General features: G+C 41.6%; 1 protein-coding gene across 2 annotated transcripts in view; it reads right to left on the bottom strand.

Moving 5' to 3' along the window:
* The window catches only part of LOC115358974 (receptor-type tyrosine-protein phosphatase gamma-like), a 528,184-nt gene that overhangs the window by 123,749 nt on the left and 387,950 nt on the right, over window positions 1-16,485 (bottom strand). For both annotated transcript variants that reach the window (XM_030051157.1, XM_030051156.1), the window contains exon 6: window positions 2,888-2,954. In XM_030051157.1, coding sequence (XP_029907017.1) covers window positions 2,888-2,954 — 67 coding nt within the window. The remainder of the gene's footprint in view (window positions 1-2,887; window positions 2,955-16,485) is intronic.

Raw genomic sequence — 16,485 nt, 5'->3', positions numbered from 1 at the left:
CTATTCTATTCCATCTGTGTCTCTCTGAGTGTCTTGTGTCCTTCCTGTGATGCTGACAGAATGGACAAAAACGCAGCATGAGCAGGGCGTCCCGGCGGTGGAGAGTGTACCTCGCACCAAGGTTACAGCGTCCCGGGCTCCACTCTGAGCCGAGCCCTTCATTATTTATCTGTTTGTTTAGTTATTTATGGTTTATTTGACAGGGGCCGATGCAGCGCACATGGACAAACCGCAAAACAGCGAGCCAACGCAGCGATCACAGCGCCTGGAGTGGGTGTTCATTAGCGACACACTGCAACTTAAGAAAAGACACGAAACTACACAAAACTCAAGCCAGTGAAAGAGCAGCTTCTGATTTGTGGCCAGAGTTTGGAGCTGACCTCACGTCGGCCGATCCAAAATGCATTTTCAGGGTCGATAAAGTGACCCTGGGAGTCGCTGTCATTGTCTCGATGCCGCGCGGCTCTGTGTTGTGTTTCACAGTCTGAATTAGCCGTGCATGTGTTGTCAAATTAAAGAATAAAGAATAGAGATGTTTTCTTAATTTGCCTGTGTTTTGTCTCTCTGCATGTGTTCTCTTCAGCTGCGGTGTGTTGAGCTCTCAGGGCCACTGCACTAAAGGGGCTTTTGTAAAAACAAGACATTAAAGCAATTAATAATAATAATAATAATAATAATAACCTGAACAGAGCAATAAAACACATGGTATGTCTCCCCATACCGTCGCCATCAAATGAAGCAGAAACTTAAAAATAAATAAATACATACATAAAAAAAAAAACACAATATTAACTTGTATTGTAATTTTTGGACCATGTGAAGGGGTGAAGCTGATCACATTTTGGATTCCTTTTCTGCTACGGGACACGTGACACGCCAAAATAAGTCATGTCTCCAACTATCATCCATTAAAATGTATTCTGCACGGCCGGAGTGAATCCTTGATTCTGGCTGGCTGGAGGGCCGGTGATTAATTTCAGATAAGCTCAAGGATGACACAGCGAGTCCTTATCGGTGTTAAAAATGAATGTGCCACGTTGAGACTTGCTTACAAATTGAATTATATAACTGTGTACCAGCTGGGGGACTGGCATCGCTGCCGTACGACGGGCCAACAACTGATTTAGCAAATACAGGAATGAAATTAATTTAGTTTTATTAACTCTCTGTGTCGTAAAGTCGTCCTCAACTCTGCTGCAGTTTGCAGGACTGCTGGCTGTTTTTCAAGTCCCCATGAAATCAGATGAACCTCCTGTGCATCTGCAGCGTTGACCTCATGCTGCACCAGCAGGCGGAAATTCAAATTTTAACAATTAAAAACCTTCACCAATCTTAATCTTGCTCCTCCACCTCTCCCGTTAAATAAAACTTTTCCTATTTCATATCGTTCTGGTTCACTTCTAAAGCCCCGCTCCCTTCTCAAAACACTCAAACACCTGTTGTACGAGGAATGACCTGAAGTAAAGGACGTGTAGGGACGTGCCCCTTCATGGCATCTTAAAGGAAGACTCCAATGTTTTGGGCAAAATCTCCTTTTTCCTGACTTCCCCAGACTGAGACAAAATGATCCATGTCATTGCCACCTCTGTACGTCCAGCGGTTCATTTCCTGTGGTTAGCATTTCCTGTTAGCTTAGCATAAACACTTGAAGTCTATGGGAGTCGTTAGCCTGGCTCCTTCCAGCAGCTCTGAAGCTGTCTGGTTTACACAGCGGATCATGTGGATTTGAAATGCACATCGCTGTAAGTTTTGTAAGGTTGTTTTTCTTCTTTTTCTTTGACGGAGCTAGGCTAACAACTCCTACTGATTTCAAGTCTTTATGCTAAGCTAACAGGAAATGCTAAACACAGGAATGGAACCACTGGACGTACAGAGGAGAAAATGGTGTCCAATATCTTGACTGTGTCTTGGGAAGTCTGGAATGGGGGATTTCGTCCAGAATGTTGGAGTGGCCCTTTAAAATCTTTAACTTTAAAACTCAGAGATGAACTACGACACCGAGCTGAACACACCTGGCTGGTGTGACGTGTGGGATCAGACTATAACCTGACAGTGTGTGGAGCTGCAAACACGCTGCTCCGATCTTTGGCTCATTTATGGTTTCAAAAGATCGTAGGTGTTAATCCATACACTTACCTTCAAACATATGATATTTGACGCTTAAAAATACTCCTCTTATTATGAGATCGACTGTACATGTTTGAGATGATGCTATACCTATATACCATATAAAATTCAGTGTTTATTCTCTAATATTTATTATATTTCTGTGGGATGATGTTTTTTTGTATTGTGTCGGTTGAATTTTTGTTTCATTTTTGTCTTGGACTGTATGTGAGGTCCCTCTCAAAAACAAGGTGGTTCATCTGCAGGGGTTTTATCCTGTTGAATAAACTTCCATCATCATCATGCACCCAGTGTCCACGTTATCAGCTCCACCTGTATAATCTAATCTAATCTAATCCAGCTGTTGTGCCGTAAAGTTTCCTCTCCTGCTGCCGATAATGCTCAGCTTGTCTTGTTGTCACGGTAACAGAGGTGTTCATTCACTTCTGTGTTTGGCACTGAGCTCATAGTTAGTGCTGCACTTTACTGACAGCTGTTTCCACTATTCTGTCCCCCCTTATGTATATCAATACGGAGGGACAAAAAATTAGAAACACCTCTCAGTATAATGCAGTCCAGTAGCAGACCTCTGCAAACTACAACCTCAGTAATAAACACAGAATTAAAGTGACACATTCTGCACAACGTCAACACAAACTGGACATGATAAACTTTGTTAAAAGGTAGGATTGAACTGCATTAGGCTGCACAGCTGGACCTGACAACGTGCACCATGCTGGCTCACTCCCGGTGTGATTGGGCGCCGGCTGCTGTCACTCACCGTGATGAACGACGCCCCTCAGGCCGTGGATTATGGGGTTGACGGCCGGATTGTCTTTCCCGCCCACCTGAGGAGCACAGAGAGGACAAACTGTCGTAAGAGACGATGCTGCAACATGCACAATCTGATCTATCTGCATTATTTCAGCTAAACTCAAGCATCTTAGAGCGGCTTCTTCCAGTGCTGTACAAGTATTTATGTATTTAAAGAGACATGTGTGCGTATATGTATGTGTGTGTGTGTGTGTGTGTGTGTGCTGTAGATTCTGACAGTGTGAATACCTGCGCTGCGTGTTTGCACAGCTGAGCGCGCTCGTGTACACCCGGCCTCCCGTAATGTTCCCGTATCCGCTTTTGATTTGCGAGTGTGTTTGTGAAGCTGCTCTTTGTCCTTATGTTTGTCTCCGTCTGTATAATCTTTATCTTTATCCTCATGCTCGCTGCATTATTTTCAATATGCTCAGCGCCGCCTGTTTGCTCTATTGTTATCTCCCGCCTATCCGGCTCCATTCGCTTCACGAGATCCGGCGCAATATGAGGCGCGCATGCATGTGTCTGCAAAGCATGCACCTGTCGGGTTTGAGGAAGTGTGTGTGTGTGTGTGTGTGTGTGGAAACAGACGGGTCACACCGATTTCGTGATTGAGTAAATGGAGAGGAGAGTGTATTGCAAATATGCGTGTTTTTTTTTTTTTGTGAGAAGAAGGAAGAGATCTCAAAGAGCATGAAGAGGTAAACAGTGAGTGTGTTTGTGGCGAGAGACGACAGAGAGCAAGAGATCAGGAGAGAGAAAAAGGCAAAGGAGGAGGAGGAGGTCAGGAAAAACAAACAAAAAAAAAAAAACAAGAAAAAAAAGAAGAAGAGGAACAGAGGAGCTGCTGAGAAAACAAGTTCAGAGTAATTAGAGGAGCAAACGGAGGCAAACAGCAATAGGCCTCGCCCGGCGGAACCTGAAGGCCACACGGCATGGGGAGCAACACACACACACACACACACACACACACACACACATATACATCACATGCTGACACACACATTCCCATTGTAGTCAGAGCATTGAATTGGCACACGTCGAAAACCAATAAAACTACGCATAAAAAGGCAAATTAATCTCTCTCTCTCTTTCTCTCATTAACACACACACACACACACATACACACACACACACACTGCACATAGAACATGCTAATCTGTATGCCGTGAGGGAGGAATAAAACACACGAAGTGGGAAGTGGCTGCGTTTTCATGAAAGCAGACGCATGAACCGTCTCGGCACAAGAGCCTTTTAAAAACGGCAGCTGGACATGATATGTTTGAATAGCACGCCGCTGTAATGGACTGAAAATCACTGTCATTAAGCATGACGGGCAGAGATGGACGCTCAGCACACACACACACACACACACACACACACACACACACACACATGCAGATGCACACACACACACATATGCAGGACTACTGTACATCTTCCAGTCTGATTTCTCTGCTCAGACCTGCAGCTCAGGTGCGTTTCAGGGTTTCATGAACGTAGAAACCCGACAAAACGACGTGCAGAAGAACTTTTATAAAGTTTGCTCAGGTTTTGATGTTTGTTTTAAATGAACAAAGAGCTTTAAGGACTTTGGACTTCATTTCTCTGTGTGTGGTGACCCTGCTTAGCTCTGCGGATGTGGTTGGTAATTTGTCACAAACGACATATTGGATTTAAAGGACCAAAATGCAAAATGCAAAAAAAAAAAATCCCCTCTAAAGTAGTGGTCCCTTTTTTATTTGATTCACCCAGAAATAATAATAATAATGATAATAATAATAATAATAATAATAATAATAATAATAATAAAAAACCTGTTCATCCCTGTTTATTTGTTTTACCTTTATTTAACCAGGACGTCCCGTGAGATAAAACCTCTTTTTTTCCGAGGCCTGGCCAAGACAGCACACCATTACAAGGTTACAAAAAAAAAAAAAAAAATTATAATAATAGTAAAATAGAGCAAAAACAGACAAGGACAAAATAAAAATAGAGCACGCTAAAAGCAGACAAGGGACAACATGATACATATAGAAGCAAATTAATATGAATGAATGTGGATGTGTGTCAGAGTTCACCAGAGCTGAACTTTTGTTCGGAGCAGAGACACACAAACACTTTTTTCCCGTTTGTGTGAACTGAAACTTGATGGGACATGGAGGATAAGTTTTGGGGAGTTTCTCTGTGATTTGGCGGGGTTTCCAGTCGGATATGTGTTTTTCACTTTATTTATTAATTTATGAGGGTAATTAGTGGGGGAAGGGTTGGGGGTTTCAGGGTGGGAGGTAGGATGATGTTTGTTCATATGTATGTTTGTTATGTATGTTTGTTATAAACCTGCAGTGACTCACTTCCTGCTCATAAACACTGTTAAAGGTGCAATCTGTAGCTTTTACATATATTGGTTTGCATGGACACAGTCTGCTGCTGTATGTGCAGTTTTTTAAAATTAAACAAATCAAAAGAAGTAAATCCTTTTTGGAGATGCTGTTTTGTTCAAATGACCTGTGTGCAAACCAAACTGCACGACCTGCACCTTTAAACAACCACAGAGAACTGGTAACTTCTCAGTCTATTTCCCCTCAGGACAGTTTGTTGGTTTCTATATTTTCAATATACTATGGAATTTTTTTGAGTTTACAATCTAGTTCTCAAAGCGATAGCAATGCGTCCGTTTGGGAGAAATCTGATTAACCTTAAATTTGGCTTTGGTTTTAAACACCTGAGGGCAATCGATAGATCAGCTTTATAATCTATGCATGGAATGTGCACTGGGAAAGGTGTGTGTGTGTGTGTGTGTGTGGCAGCAGAGCAGGGAGGAATGGCACACACACACAGGGTTTGTATGACGATGAAGCGACTGAAGCGAAGACACTGCTGATCACGGCATTATTTATTAAACGATTCAACGATTTCGCCGCTTACTGCTGGCTGCTTTTTTTTTTCCTAAATCGCAATATGACTTTTTATAAACTAAACAGACGAGTGCCGAGTGTTTCCATACTTTGCACTTTTTTTTTTTTGACGGCAGATGGCTGCGTCTTGAATCCAAAATCATTCCACAAGGCTGCATTAGGCTTCGGCACGACTTCCATGTTGTTGTGATGTTTTTTTTTTTCTTTTTTCTTTTGCCTGCTGACCAACCAGGAGGGAGCGGTTCCTCGACACAAATCCCACCAAGAGAAAAAGATTCTACACACGTTATTAGCAGACTAAAATTCATGTGAACGCCTCTGCAGCCTGTCCAGGTCCAGCAGCCGTGTCCTTGATCAATATTTTAAAAGCCTTTACGGATACCAGATCATGTAACGTCAGGGTTGCCAGAAGCTTATTCCATATTCCATATCATGTGGAGCAGCGTATACCTGAACGCCTTTTTACCTGGTGCTGTTCAGGACAGGAAGACAGGAATTCACTTACTTGTTATCATCATTATTTACGAGGATTGAATTCCTGACTTCTTGTTGCTGAAGAAGAAACAGTCTGGATGGGCTTCCTGCACGAGAAGTAAGTGGGAAAGTGGGTGAACTGTCCCTTTAAAGTCATGGTTGGTTGGTTGACTTTAAAACTGCACAAATCGTGTATAAAGTGAATAACAACATGCTTCCAGAAAGTATCCAGAAGATGTTCCAGATCAGAGTGAATAAATACTGTGAGGGAGCTGCATGTTCAAAAAAAAAAAAAAAAATGTAAAACAGAGATGTAAAACAGTAAAAGGAGTAAATTTATGGAATAATTTAGAAATAGATATGAAATGATGTAATACGCTTAACAGATTTAAAAAGCTATTTAAAAATAATATTATTAGTAAATATAAAACAAAATTATGAACACTAGTGTACTTATGGACTGCCTTGGGACCCTTTGTATAGATACACATATTTTTGTTTTTGTGTCTTTGATTTACTTTATTTTATTATTTAAGTGAGTAGACGAAATCTTAGCAATGTAAGAAGGATAGGCAAAATAACCTTTTCGGTCAGTGTTTATTTGTATATATTATGTATTTGTTTTGGTTTTCCACTGAAAGGAAATGAAATATTATTTATTGTTTAAATATTTGTGCATAAGATATTGTCTGTTCATAGGTGTACTTGATTTCTGCTGCTTGAAAATGACTGAAATAAAACATTCATTCATTCATTCATTCATTCATTCATGTAACACGTCTCCATCCTAAACCATGTTGAGATCCTCGCAGTTGTCCAACCAACTCGCATAAACCTCTGCTCTTAATTTATAAAACTCCTTTAAAAAACGAGCGGAGCTGAGCACCAAAGTGCTGCACTGCAGTTAAAACAAAAGGGAACAATAAAGAGAAAATAAACTCAGCAGTAAAAGGCACAAATGATGGTAAAACAGCAAGAAAACAGCAAGGAGAGGCAACGATAAAATGTAAGGCAATATCAAAAAAGAAGAATAAATATAAAAACAGAACAGGAAAAAAAAAAAACTTGTGAGAACCAAATTCTAAAAATATAAAATAGAAAACCCAACATGGGAGTGGAAGGCAGGATTATAATCAGCAGGATGAGACGGGTGCAACAGCAAAAATGTTGGAAAAAAATAAAATAAAAACATGGGTCACAGACATTAGATAAAATGTATGTTGAAAATAAGACCTCATAAATTCAAATTTAAGACTATTTAACGCTCGAGTTTCTAACTTTGAAGAAATGGCAGAATCCTGTCAAGAGCTTCTGTTTTCCCAGGATGGCAAAGTCATTCGAACGGTCATTTTGAGTTATTAGTTACGTAAAGGGTTAAGGTTGGGGAAAGGCTGTAGAGAATGAATGTAAGTCATTTGGGTCACTTTGCCATCCTAGGGAAAAAAAAAAAAAAAAAAAAAAAAAAAAATCACCTGCAGTCCCAGGACAGACCAGCCCTGAAGACCAGACTTTTTTTTTTTTTTTTCCTTGTGTGTGTTGGTGATTTGTCAAAACAATGAAGAAAAAAAAAAAAGTGACCTGCAGAATATTTAATAACTTTTAAGGCCTAATATGTGTAGAATTTCATTTAAGACATTTGAACACTTCTTATGGACCTGCATTTGGCTGATGCCCAGGTGACAGAGTTGATTGATTGACTGATTGATTGATTTTATTTGACTAATTGAAAATACAGCACACACATGAGCATACGGTACAATAAAATTAGTCAGGATAACACAGTAAAGTCACAAGACTTATTTCCATCGCGGTCCTAGAAATTCATGGCAGACAGGCCGGCAAGAAACTGCAGCTGGTAACTCATGTTTCCCTCATACACACATATAAATAACTATATTAAAATATATATATATATAGTGTAAAAGGAAGATAAATGAATAAAACCCAGAGGTTCAGAAACCCAACCTTAACAGCTGGAGATATTTTGTCATGACAACCTGTTCAATATCCAGATCTTGAGTTGTTTTTTTAAAAGTGTTCAAAGTGTGAGCAGATTTTATTTTGTTTGGGATTTTTCCGAACGTACTTAGGAACGTAGAAGGGATGAATGCATGTGGTTGATTTTTTTTTTTTTAATATATATATATATATATATACATATATATATATATACAGTTGTCCCTCGCTATAACGCGGTTCACCTTTCGCGGCCTCGCAGTTTCGCGGATTTTTTTTAGTGCAATTTTGCATGTTTTTTTTCTTTTTTTTCTTTTTTTCTTTTTTACAGCGCATTGTGTTCTGCGTCCTGATTGGCTAAGGGACTGTAGTCCATTGTCAATCAGTCTCCTCCGTGCCGTGTCTCCTGTACAGTACAGAATGCGTTCATTCTATAATACTGGACTTATTTTTCTACGAAGGTTTGAACTTTGAGTGTTTAAACAAGAGAGAAAAGTGAGAAAATGTTAATGCCTGTCTGAGAAAAGTGTATAAAGTGTGTAGTGAGGGGTTTTACAGCCTTAAAACATCTAGAATAATTGTAAAAAATAAAGCTGACTACTTCGCGGATTTCGCCTATTGCAGGTTATTTTTAGAACGTAACCCCCGTGATTAACGAGGGACCACTGTATTCCTTTTGCAATTGTCCCTCATGTTGCTTATGTTATGTTCAGGTTCAGCTTTTGCACCTGTTTTTTTTTTAAACGTTGCTCTTATTTTGAAATGTCTCACATTATTATTATTATTATTGTTGTTGTTATTCCTTCACCAAAGCAGGTGTGAGGACTGAGACTGAGGGGTGATGCTGGATGAGGAAGAGCTGAGGGCTGAGGAAGAGGAGCGTGCACTTACCGAACACCAGTGTGTGTGTGTGTGTGTGTGTGTGTGTGTGGCTGATGAGGAGTGTGTGCGGCAAACCGATTTAAAAGAGGCAGAGGGAAAAGTTTACTTGTTGCAAAGTTGGAAACTGCTAACTTCTAACTTATCGCCCCCCTTCCCCCCCTCCCCGTCATTGTATAATAATTCGCATTGCAGTTGTAGTTAATAATAACTACGACTGCACCGAGCGGCTTGTTTTGGTACGAGGCGAGGCGGGGAGCGGGTGAGGAGGGGAGCGCCAGGGCAAGGGGAGGGAGATTAAGACGAAATAAAAAGGCGGCGGCGGCGGCGACGACACGGAGAACCTGACAGACAGCAGGACGGCCAAGAGGAGAGGAAAGAAAGGAGGACAGAGGGAATTAGCGTTTCATTATTAATGTTTGTCTCTCAAAGCCCACAGGCTTGTCCCCCGAGATCCTCAGCCACCGGGCTTCACATCGCAATGTCCTCCTCTCTCCCTCCCTCCCTCCCTCCTCTCTCTCTTTTTTTTTTCTTTCTTTCTCCATCTCTTCCTCCCTGCTTCTCCCCAGAGGCAGTCCACTGCAGTGACAAAGCAGGAGAAAAAGAAAAAGCGCCGTACAATGTGACACGTCCTCATCTTTCTCCCCTCCATCCCGTCCGTCCTCCCTCCTCCCTCACCCTCCTCCCCCCCTTGTTGTCATCCATCCAACATCCCTCGCTCTGTATCCTCTTGTTCTGGACCCGCTTCGCTGCCATATATCTCTCAGCGAGCCTCCTCTCGCCTCCTCTCCCGTCTCTGGCAGGGCCTAACTGCTGATGAATCAACAGCGTAATGGATGTAATGGTTGGACGTCTCTCCAAGAAGACACATCGGCGTTCACAGAGTTACTAATTGCGGCGCTGACCGATGTGTCCGCAGGCGAGGGGGGGGGAGGAGACGCCCGGCGAGAATCACTTTACTTTACCTGTTTCGTTTCGGAGATGACTTTGAGGAGTTGCGGATCAATTTCAGAGCGCACATATACGTCTGGCGCGCGGATTTATCGTTGAGCTCTTAATTCCTGATGAGCCCGAACACAACTGGTGATCCCCGCGCCGCAGCTCTGTGCCAGCTCCTGCATCTCGACCGCAGACGTAGCAGGATATTTCACTTTGATGCGGTTTTCCAGCACGTTGCCTTTGCTCCCGTGCAGCTCCGGCTCGGCCTCTTCACGCCATTTTCCAAACCAAAAGGCCTCTTCTCAGAAAGTCTGCGATTATCTCCGCCGTTCACCATCAGTACGTTTACATGCTGAGGAGCGGTTTGCTTAATTTTCCAAGATTATTCCTAATACAGTTGTCCCTCGCTATAACGCGGTTCACCTTTCACGGCCTCGCAGTTTCGCGTATTTTTTTTAGTGCAATTTTGCGTGCTTTTTTTTTTTTTTACTGGACTTATTTTTCTACGAAGGTTTGAACTTTGAGAGTGTTTACACTGCAAAAAACGCAAAATCTTAGCAAGATTATTTGTCTTATTTCAAGTCAAAAATGTCTTATTTGCCAAAATTTGTTTCTTGTTTCTAGCTAAGTTTCACTTATTTTTTCCACTGGCAAATTTCGCCAATGAAACAAGCAAATTTTCACTTGTTTCAAGCGAATTTTCACTTGAAACAAGAGACAATTGTCTAAAAACAAGTTACTTCTGAGGTGATCATGTCTTATTTTAAGTGTAATGAGATATTTTGACTAGGAATAAGACATTTTTGACTTGAAATAAGACAAATAATCTTGGTAAGATTTTGAGTTTTTGCAGTGTAAACAAGAGAGAAAAGTGAGAAAATGTTAACGCCTGTCTGAGAAAAGTGTATAAAGTGTGTAGTGAGGGGTTTTACAGCCTTAAAACATCTAGAATAATTGGAAAAAATAAAGCTGACGACTTCGTGGATTTCACCTATTGCGGGTTATTTTTAGAACGTAACTCCCGCGATTAACGAGGGACCGCTGTATGACAATATTCCTAATATCCTAATATCATGCAGGTCATGTAAACAGCATATTCCATTTGGATATTACCGTTTTTCTGAATGCAGCATTTTCCGATTAAGACATTTGGGAGGTGCAGATAATATTTGGCTTTTAGGAGCATCTTCTGGTCACGTATACAACGCATTTGGACTATGAGGTTTTTTTTTTTTTTTTTTTTTTTCTTACAGCCTTTTGCCTGTTTACAGTCAGCTGTGTGTTGCAAATAAACCAACTAGTCAACAGTGTGAGACGCATTCACAAAATAAAAGCCCACGTGTCTGCTGGGAAGAAGAAACACACTTACTCTGAAACGTTATGAAAGACTTGGTTGACCCATGTAGACGGCTTAGTAGGAATATTGTCTTTTTCAGAATAAGGGCAAAAAACTGAATATTTTGTGCACCGAGTCACAAGAGTGGTGCTTTTATTTTGAAGACTCGTCCGGCCTATTTCAGACAGCGTAGGGTTTACCTGCTGCCTCGGCAAACACGACTGAGGCCGCAGATATTTTGGCGGCGACAACAGTTGGAGGTAATGCGATTCACCACTGGACAGGAGAAGAAGAAGAAGAAGAAGAAGAAGAAGAAGAAGAAGAAGCAGTCAGATCCCCGTCAAAATTCACGATGCAAAGTGCAAACAGGAAGTGCACTGAAGAGAACACACAGCGCTTGTCTCGACCCGAACCCCAGATTTTGCTCGACCTCCATCTCAAAGTTACATTTACCGCCTGAAATAGCCCACGTGTTGCCTTCAGTGTCGTCACGTAAACTCCAGCGCTGCACAGGAAGCTGCCCTGAACAGACGGCAGCTCCATCATTTTTATTTATTTCTTTTTTTTTTACACTGGAGCTTCACTAAAATAACACCAATGTAACCGCAAACATCATTTCTACATGTCTGGGTCCACAGAATCAGTGCAGATGTCCTCACGGCTTCTGTTTCCACGTGCGTCTCATAGCCATCACACACACACACACACACACACACACACACACACTTGATGACAGAGTTCAGAGTTTGCTCATTGTCTTGTGAGGACGCTGAGGAGATCTAAAAGCCACGAGCTCGGCAGATCTGCTTTCATGAAATGTTGCTTCTCTTCCCGTTGTGACTGCACCATGCTGGTTTGTGGGTCTGATTTTATTCCTCCTCCTTTTCCTTATAAAACATACTAATGTGTGTTTGTCCTGACTGTGAGGTGCGACTTCACCGCATCGACTCCCCGTCCAAAAACATGTTTCCTCCTCGAGCCGCTGCACAGCGACAGACATGCTGCCCCTGTTATCCTGCTGCACGGCAAAACGACTAGAAATTTTAAAAAAATCTGCATGAAGGGATCCATTTTATTTTGGAGGAGGAGGAGGAGGAAGAGGAGGAGGAGGAGGAGGGGAGCGGCGGCGGCGGCGGCGCTGGCAGCCGATCCTTCAGTCTGAGTGATGGTGTGTTATAACTAGGGCAGCGGTCATGCGGGGAGGGGAGGGGCGAGACAAAGCACACAGGAACGTTGCCTTTCATCACCCCGTGACAGCGCTGAGCACATAAAAAAAAAAATTAAAAAACTTCATCGATTTAAACATCGGTAATGAGATATCTTGTGAAAATTCCCTGCAAATTGCTAAAACCAACCGACGGCAAATTGCATGTAATGAATTCTGTTTCTCTGCATAAGCGCTGCGGCTAATTTCTCCTCAAGTGGCGAGCGCTGTGCTGCATGGGAAGCAGCTCAGTGGTGCTTTCGCAGTGTCGGCATATAGCGCCTAATTACCGTCATTGGGGGTAATGGATTTAGAGCGGAGTGAAGTGGTATTAGGTCTCTCCTCCGTCTTCAAACCATCTCCTCCATCACGCTGCTCCTGCTCCTGCTGGGCACCTCAACTTTGATGCTGCTATCTTTAATTTGAAGACTCGCCCTGCAGCACGGGACCGTCTCAAACAAACCTCAAGGTTGTCGAGGAATTAATCCGTCCGGGACTGAAATCGAGTTAGTACGTCTTCATGCCGCTCCTCTTCTTTTTTTCTTCTTTTTTTTTTTTTTTTTGGTAAGAAAAACAGTCTCAACTGCATTTTGATTTTGTGCTGGGAATATGAGAAAGTGGGCACTTTTCATTCAGCCTAAAAAAAGCTGCCGGCACCTTTTCCAAAGCAGCCACTTTGTGTCTGCCTGGCAGCCGCTCCCCGCTGAATTTAATGTGGAAAAAGGTGGTTTCAACACGAAAAAAGAAGAAGAAGAAAAAAAAACACAACATTCTCCCCTTATAGCGCTTTCCATTAACATTCCCAGTGGTAGTGTGTCTCCCAATACCTTAATGAATGCAACTGGAAAAGCAGTTTGTTTTTTTTTTTTGTTTTTTTTTTTCACTGAAACAACTCCTGGTTTATAATAAAGCACAAAGGGCCTGTTTAACGGCATCTGGGCCATCTCTTTTCCTGAAGTGGAAAACACCGTTTCCACGGCCGCGCGGCTCAAATACCGACTTTTTCTCCTTTAAGTGTCGCGTTAGGGCCGTCTTTACATCTCCGCTCTCGCTTCATGTCGCCGTCAGTTCTTCAGTCCTCCCTCAAATCGAAATATTTCAAACGCTCTCTAATGTCTCCCTCGGGGGGGGGGGGGGGGGGGGGGGGGGGGTGGAGGATTTTGGACAGTTCATCTGTAAGATCACAGTCTTTTCGCAAGTATTAAATAATTCTCCGGTGTGCAATCCGACCGATGCTCGAGGAATCTGCAGGGGAATTTGGAAAATGAGATATCGCCCTTTTTGCGCTTGATATAGTAATCACTGAGCAAACTGTAAAAACTACAGATAATAGGGGAGGGTGGGGTAATTTTTGCCAAGGGGCAAATAGTGCCACCCCTGTTATCTAGAAAACCATAGAAGAAGTTGGTCATGTGACCACATATTTTTTGAAGAGGCATCCATTTCACTCATCCTGCAAAGAAGGGAGACACATGGCTTGAGAGGAAAGCACATTTCAGTTCAAACAACATTTTTTTGCCCTCCAAAGTAAAATTTCCATGATCAAGGTTTTTTGATTGCTGTGTTTGAACAATGATAGAAAACTTTGAAAACAGTTCACACAGGTTTTAGTACTTTAGTAAGCTACACCATGAGTCTATACAGTTAGCATGATGTTAGCTCAAAACAGCTGGGGGAGGCATTTTTTTCAAAATGGTGGGCTTGGGGTAATTTGTGCCAAAGGGCCTGGGGTAAGTTGTGCCAGTGGCAGAACTTGTGATTATATACTATATATTACTTTATTGTATTTTATTGTTATTGTACATTGTCTTCTTACCTTTGGTCACTAAAACTATTCAGATTCAGATGAAGATGATTTGCAGGTGCTCATTTTGGAAGTTTTATTTTGTTCTGGGTATGTGTTCATGTGGCGCTAGGCCTTGTTATAGAAAAGTGGCCTGTGATCTTGTTAAAATAAGAAATAAATGTTAAATAAATAATTTTGTATTAAATTTGTTTTGCTTTTATATAGCATTATCATTTGTGAGATTAAAATGATCTGTTTTACTTCAATTATCAATGGCACAATTTACCCCAGTGTATTCTCTCTAATGGCACAATTTACCCCGCACCGGGGGCAAGTTGTGCCACAAAACCACTTTTTTTTCAAAAGCTATATTTCTCAAACAGTTTATATAAGATCCAGAGTGATTGTTCCCAGTGATGCACAACATCCTAAACTATATGTGCATATTTTAGTTGGAGGCATTACTGTAATCCCCTCGCTTTAAAGGCACTTTAAGTAAAAACTGGCACTACTTACCCCACTCTCCCCTACGCATTATAAGTATCATTTCTGGAATAAAAGGTTGTAACATCAGTTGTTTTTTTTTTTTAGATATTGAACAACAAACACCAGGTCATTATTCTTCAGTGCTTCGTTTTAGTCGCAGCACGGACCTTTTTCCACTTAATTAGTCATAGAAGGAATAAGAAAGAGACGGTGTGTTTTATCCCTGCGGAGTGACCTGCAACAAGAAGCTGTTTGGAAATTATGTTTTTATTCATCGCTCTTCTTTTGTAGTCGCTGCGTGCGCTGTATCGTATACGGACCGGCGATGTTTACGAGTTCAAGGCCGAGGCGGGTTTTTCAAGGCTCTCGCTGCAGAGATTCCCAGCAAAATCATCTGAAACGGCCCCTCAGTGGGATCCGCATGTCGAGATGAGGGGCAAATAATAAAGAGCAAAGTAAGACTCAATGTTCAGTTTGACCCACGGCTTCCTGGCAAACAGCATCAATAAGTGAATGAAAGGGTAACAACCTACTACCACTAACACCACGGGGCAACGGCGTGCCATAAAAAAAAAGAAAGGAAGGAGAGGGGCTGAACGGTGTGAGATGATTTAATTAATCCGCGCCAGGGAGACGTGACAGGAGCGCAATCACTGCAGAAACACACCGATGGAGGCAGAGCGAGCGACGAGCCGTGTACAAATTAATGTCGCAACACTTATGAAGGAGAGACGGCGGCTGTGTTTACATGCACATAAAAAAAAAAGAAAAAAAGAAAAAAAGAAAAAAAAAACAGCTCAGTTGTAATGCAATTAAGACAATAATGTGAGCGAGGCTTGACACGGAAACACTGTGATCCCATTATGTTGGTGGGATTATGCTCTTAAAGTGCAGGACATGTGGAGTGGTGCGATTTTAAAAACACGCTCCAGAGCGCAGCAGCTCAGCATTTTGTTTTTTTAATATATTAAGTCAGTTTACTTTTACTCGAGTACATTTTTTACTTGAGTTTTGTCCTTCACTACACCTTAAATCAGATCCATTACAATGACAGACTGCGGAACCTTTCACAATAAAAGCTCAGTCAGCTAAGATGAGAAGAGGAAGTTGCTTCTACTTTTTTTTTTTTTTTTTTTTGGTCATTTTCCAAATTTCACAATAAAAGCTGCAGCATGGGAAACAAGGATCTTGAAATGAATCTTAAACTTGACAGGAAACCAGTGTTAAAAAAAAAAAAAAAAAAAAAAAAAAAAAGGGGGGGGGGGAGTCAGCAGTCCTGAAGACGCTCCATAGACGACTTGCTGAAGCAGGTTTGATTTTTTTTTTTTTTTAAACAATTCTTTTAAATGAAATCGTACAACTCTCATCGAGCTACAAACACCATCGCTTTACTTTCAAATTCAAACTCCTTCCTGTTTTGTGTTGTCTCTCCTCCACTGAATCCTTTCCTACCTGGGAAAAAAAACATCTTTAACTCCTTGGCTTCATCATAAACATTTGAAAAAAAGAAAAAAAAATATCAACGCTCATCGGAATCATTTATATTTTCATGTCTCGCGGGTAAAAAGAATAACACGCGAGTACTTTTCAT

This window comes from Myripristis murdjan, chromosome 5 (genome assembly GCF_902150065.1).
Source record: "Myripristis murdjan chromosome 5, fMyrMur1.1, whole genome shotgun sequence".
Taxonomy (NCBI): Eukaryota; Metazoa; Chordata; class Actinopteri; order Holocentriformes; family Holocentridae; genus Myripristis; species Myripristis murdjan.
Note: the sequence above shows the minus strand (reverse complement) of the source record. Positions and strands in the feature narration are given on the sequence as shown.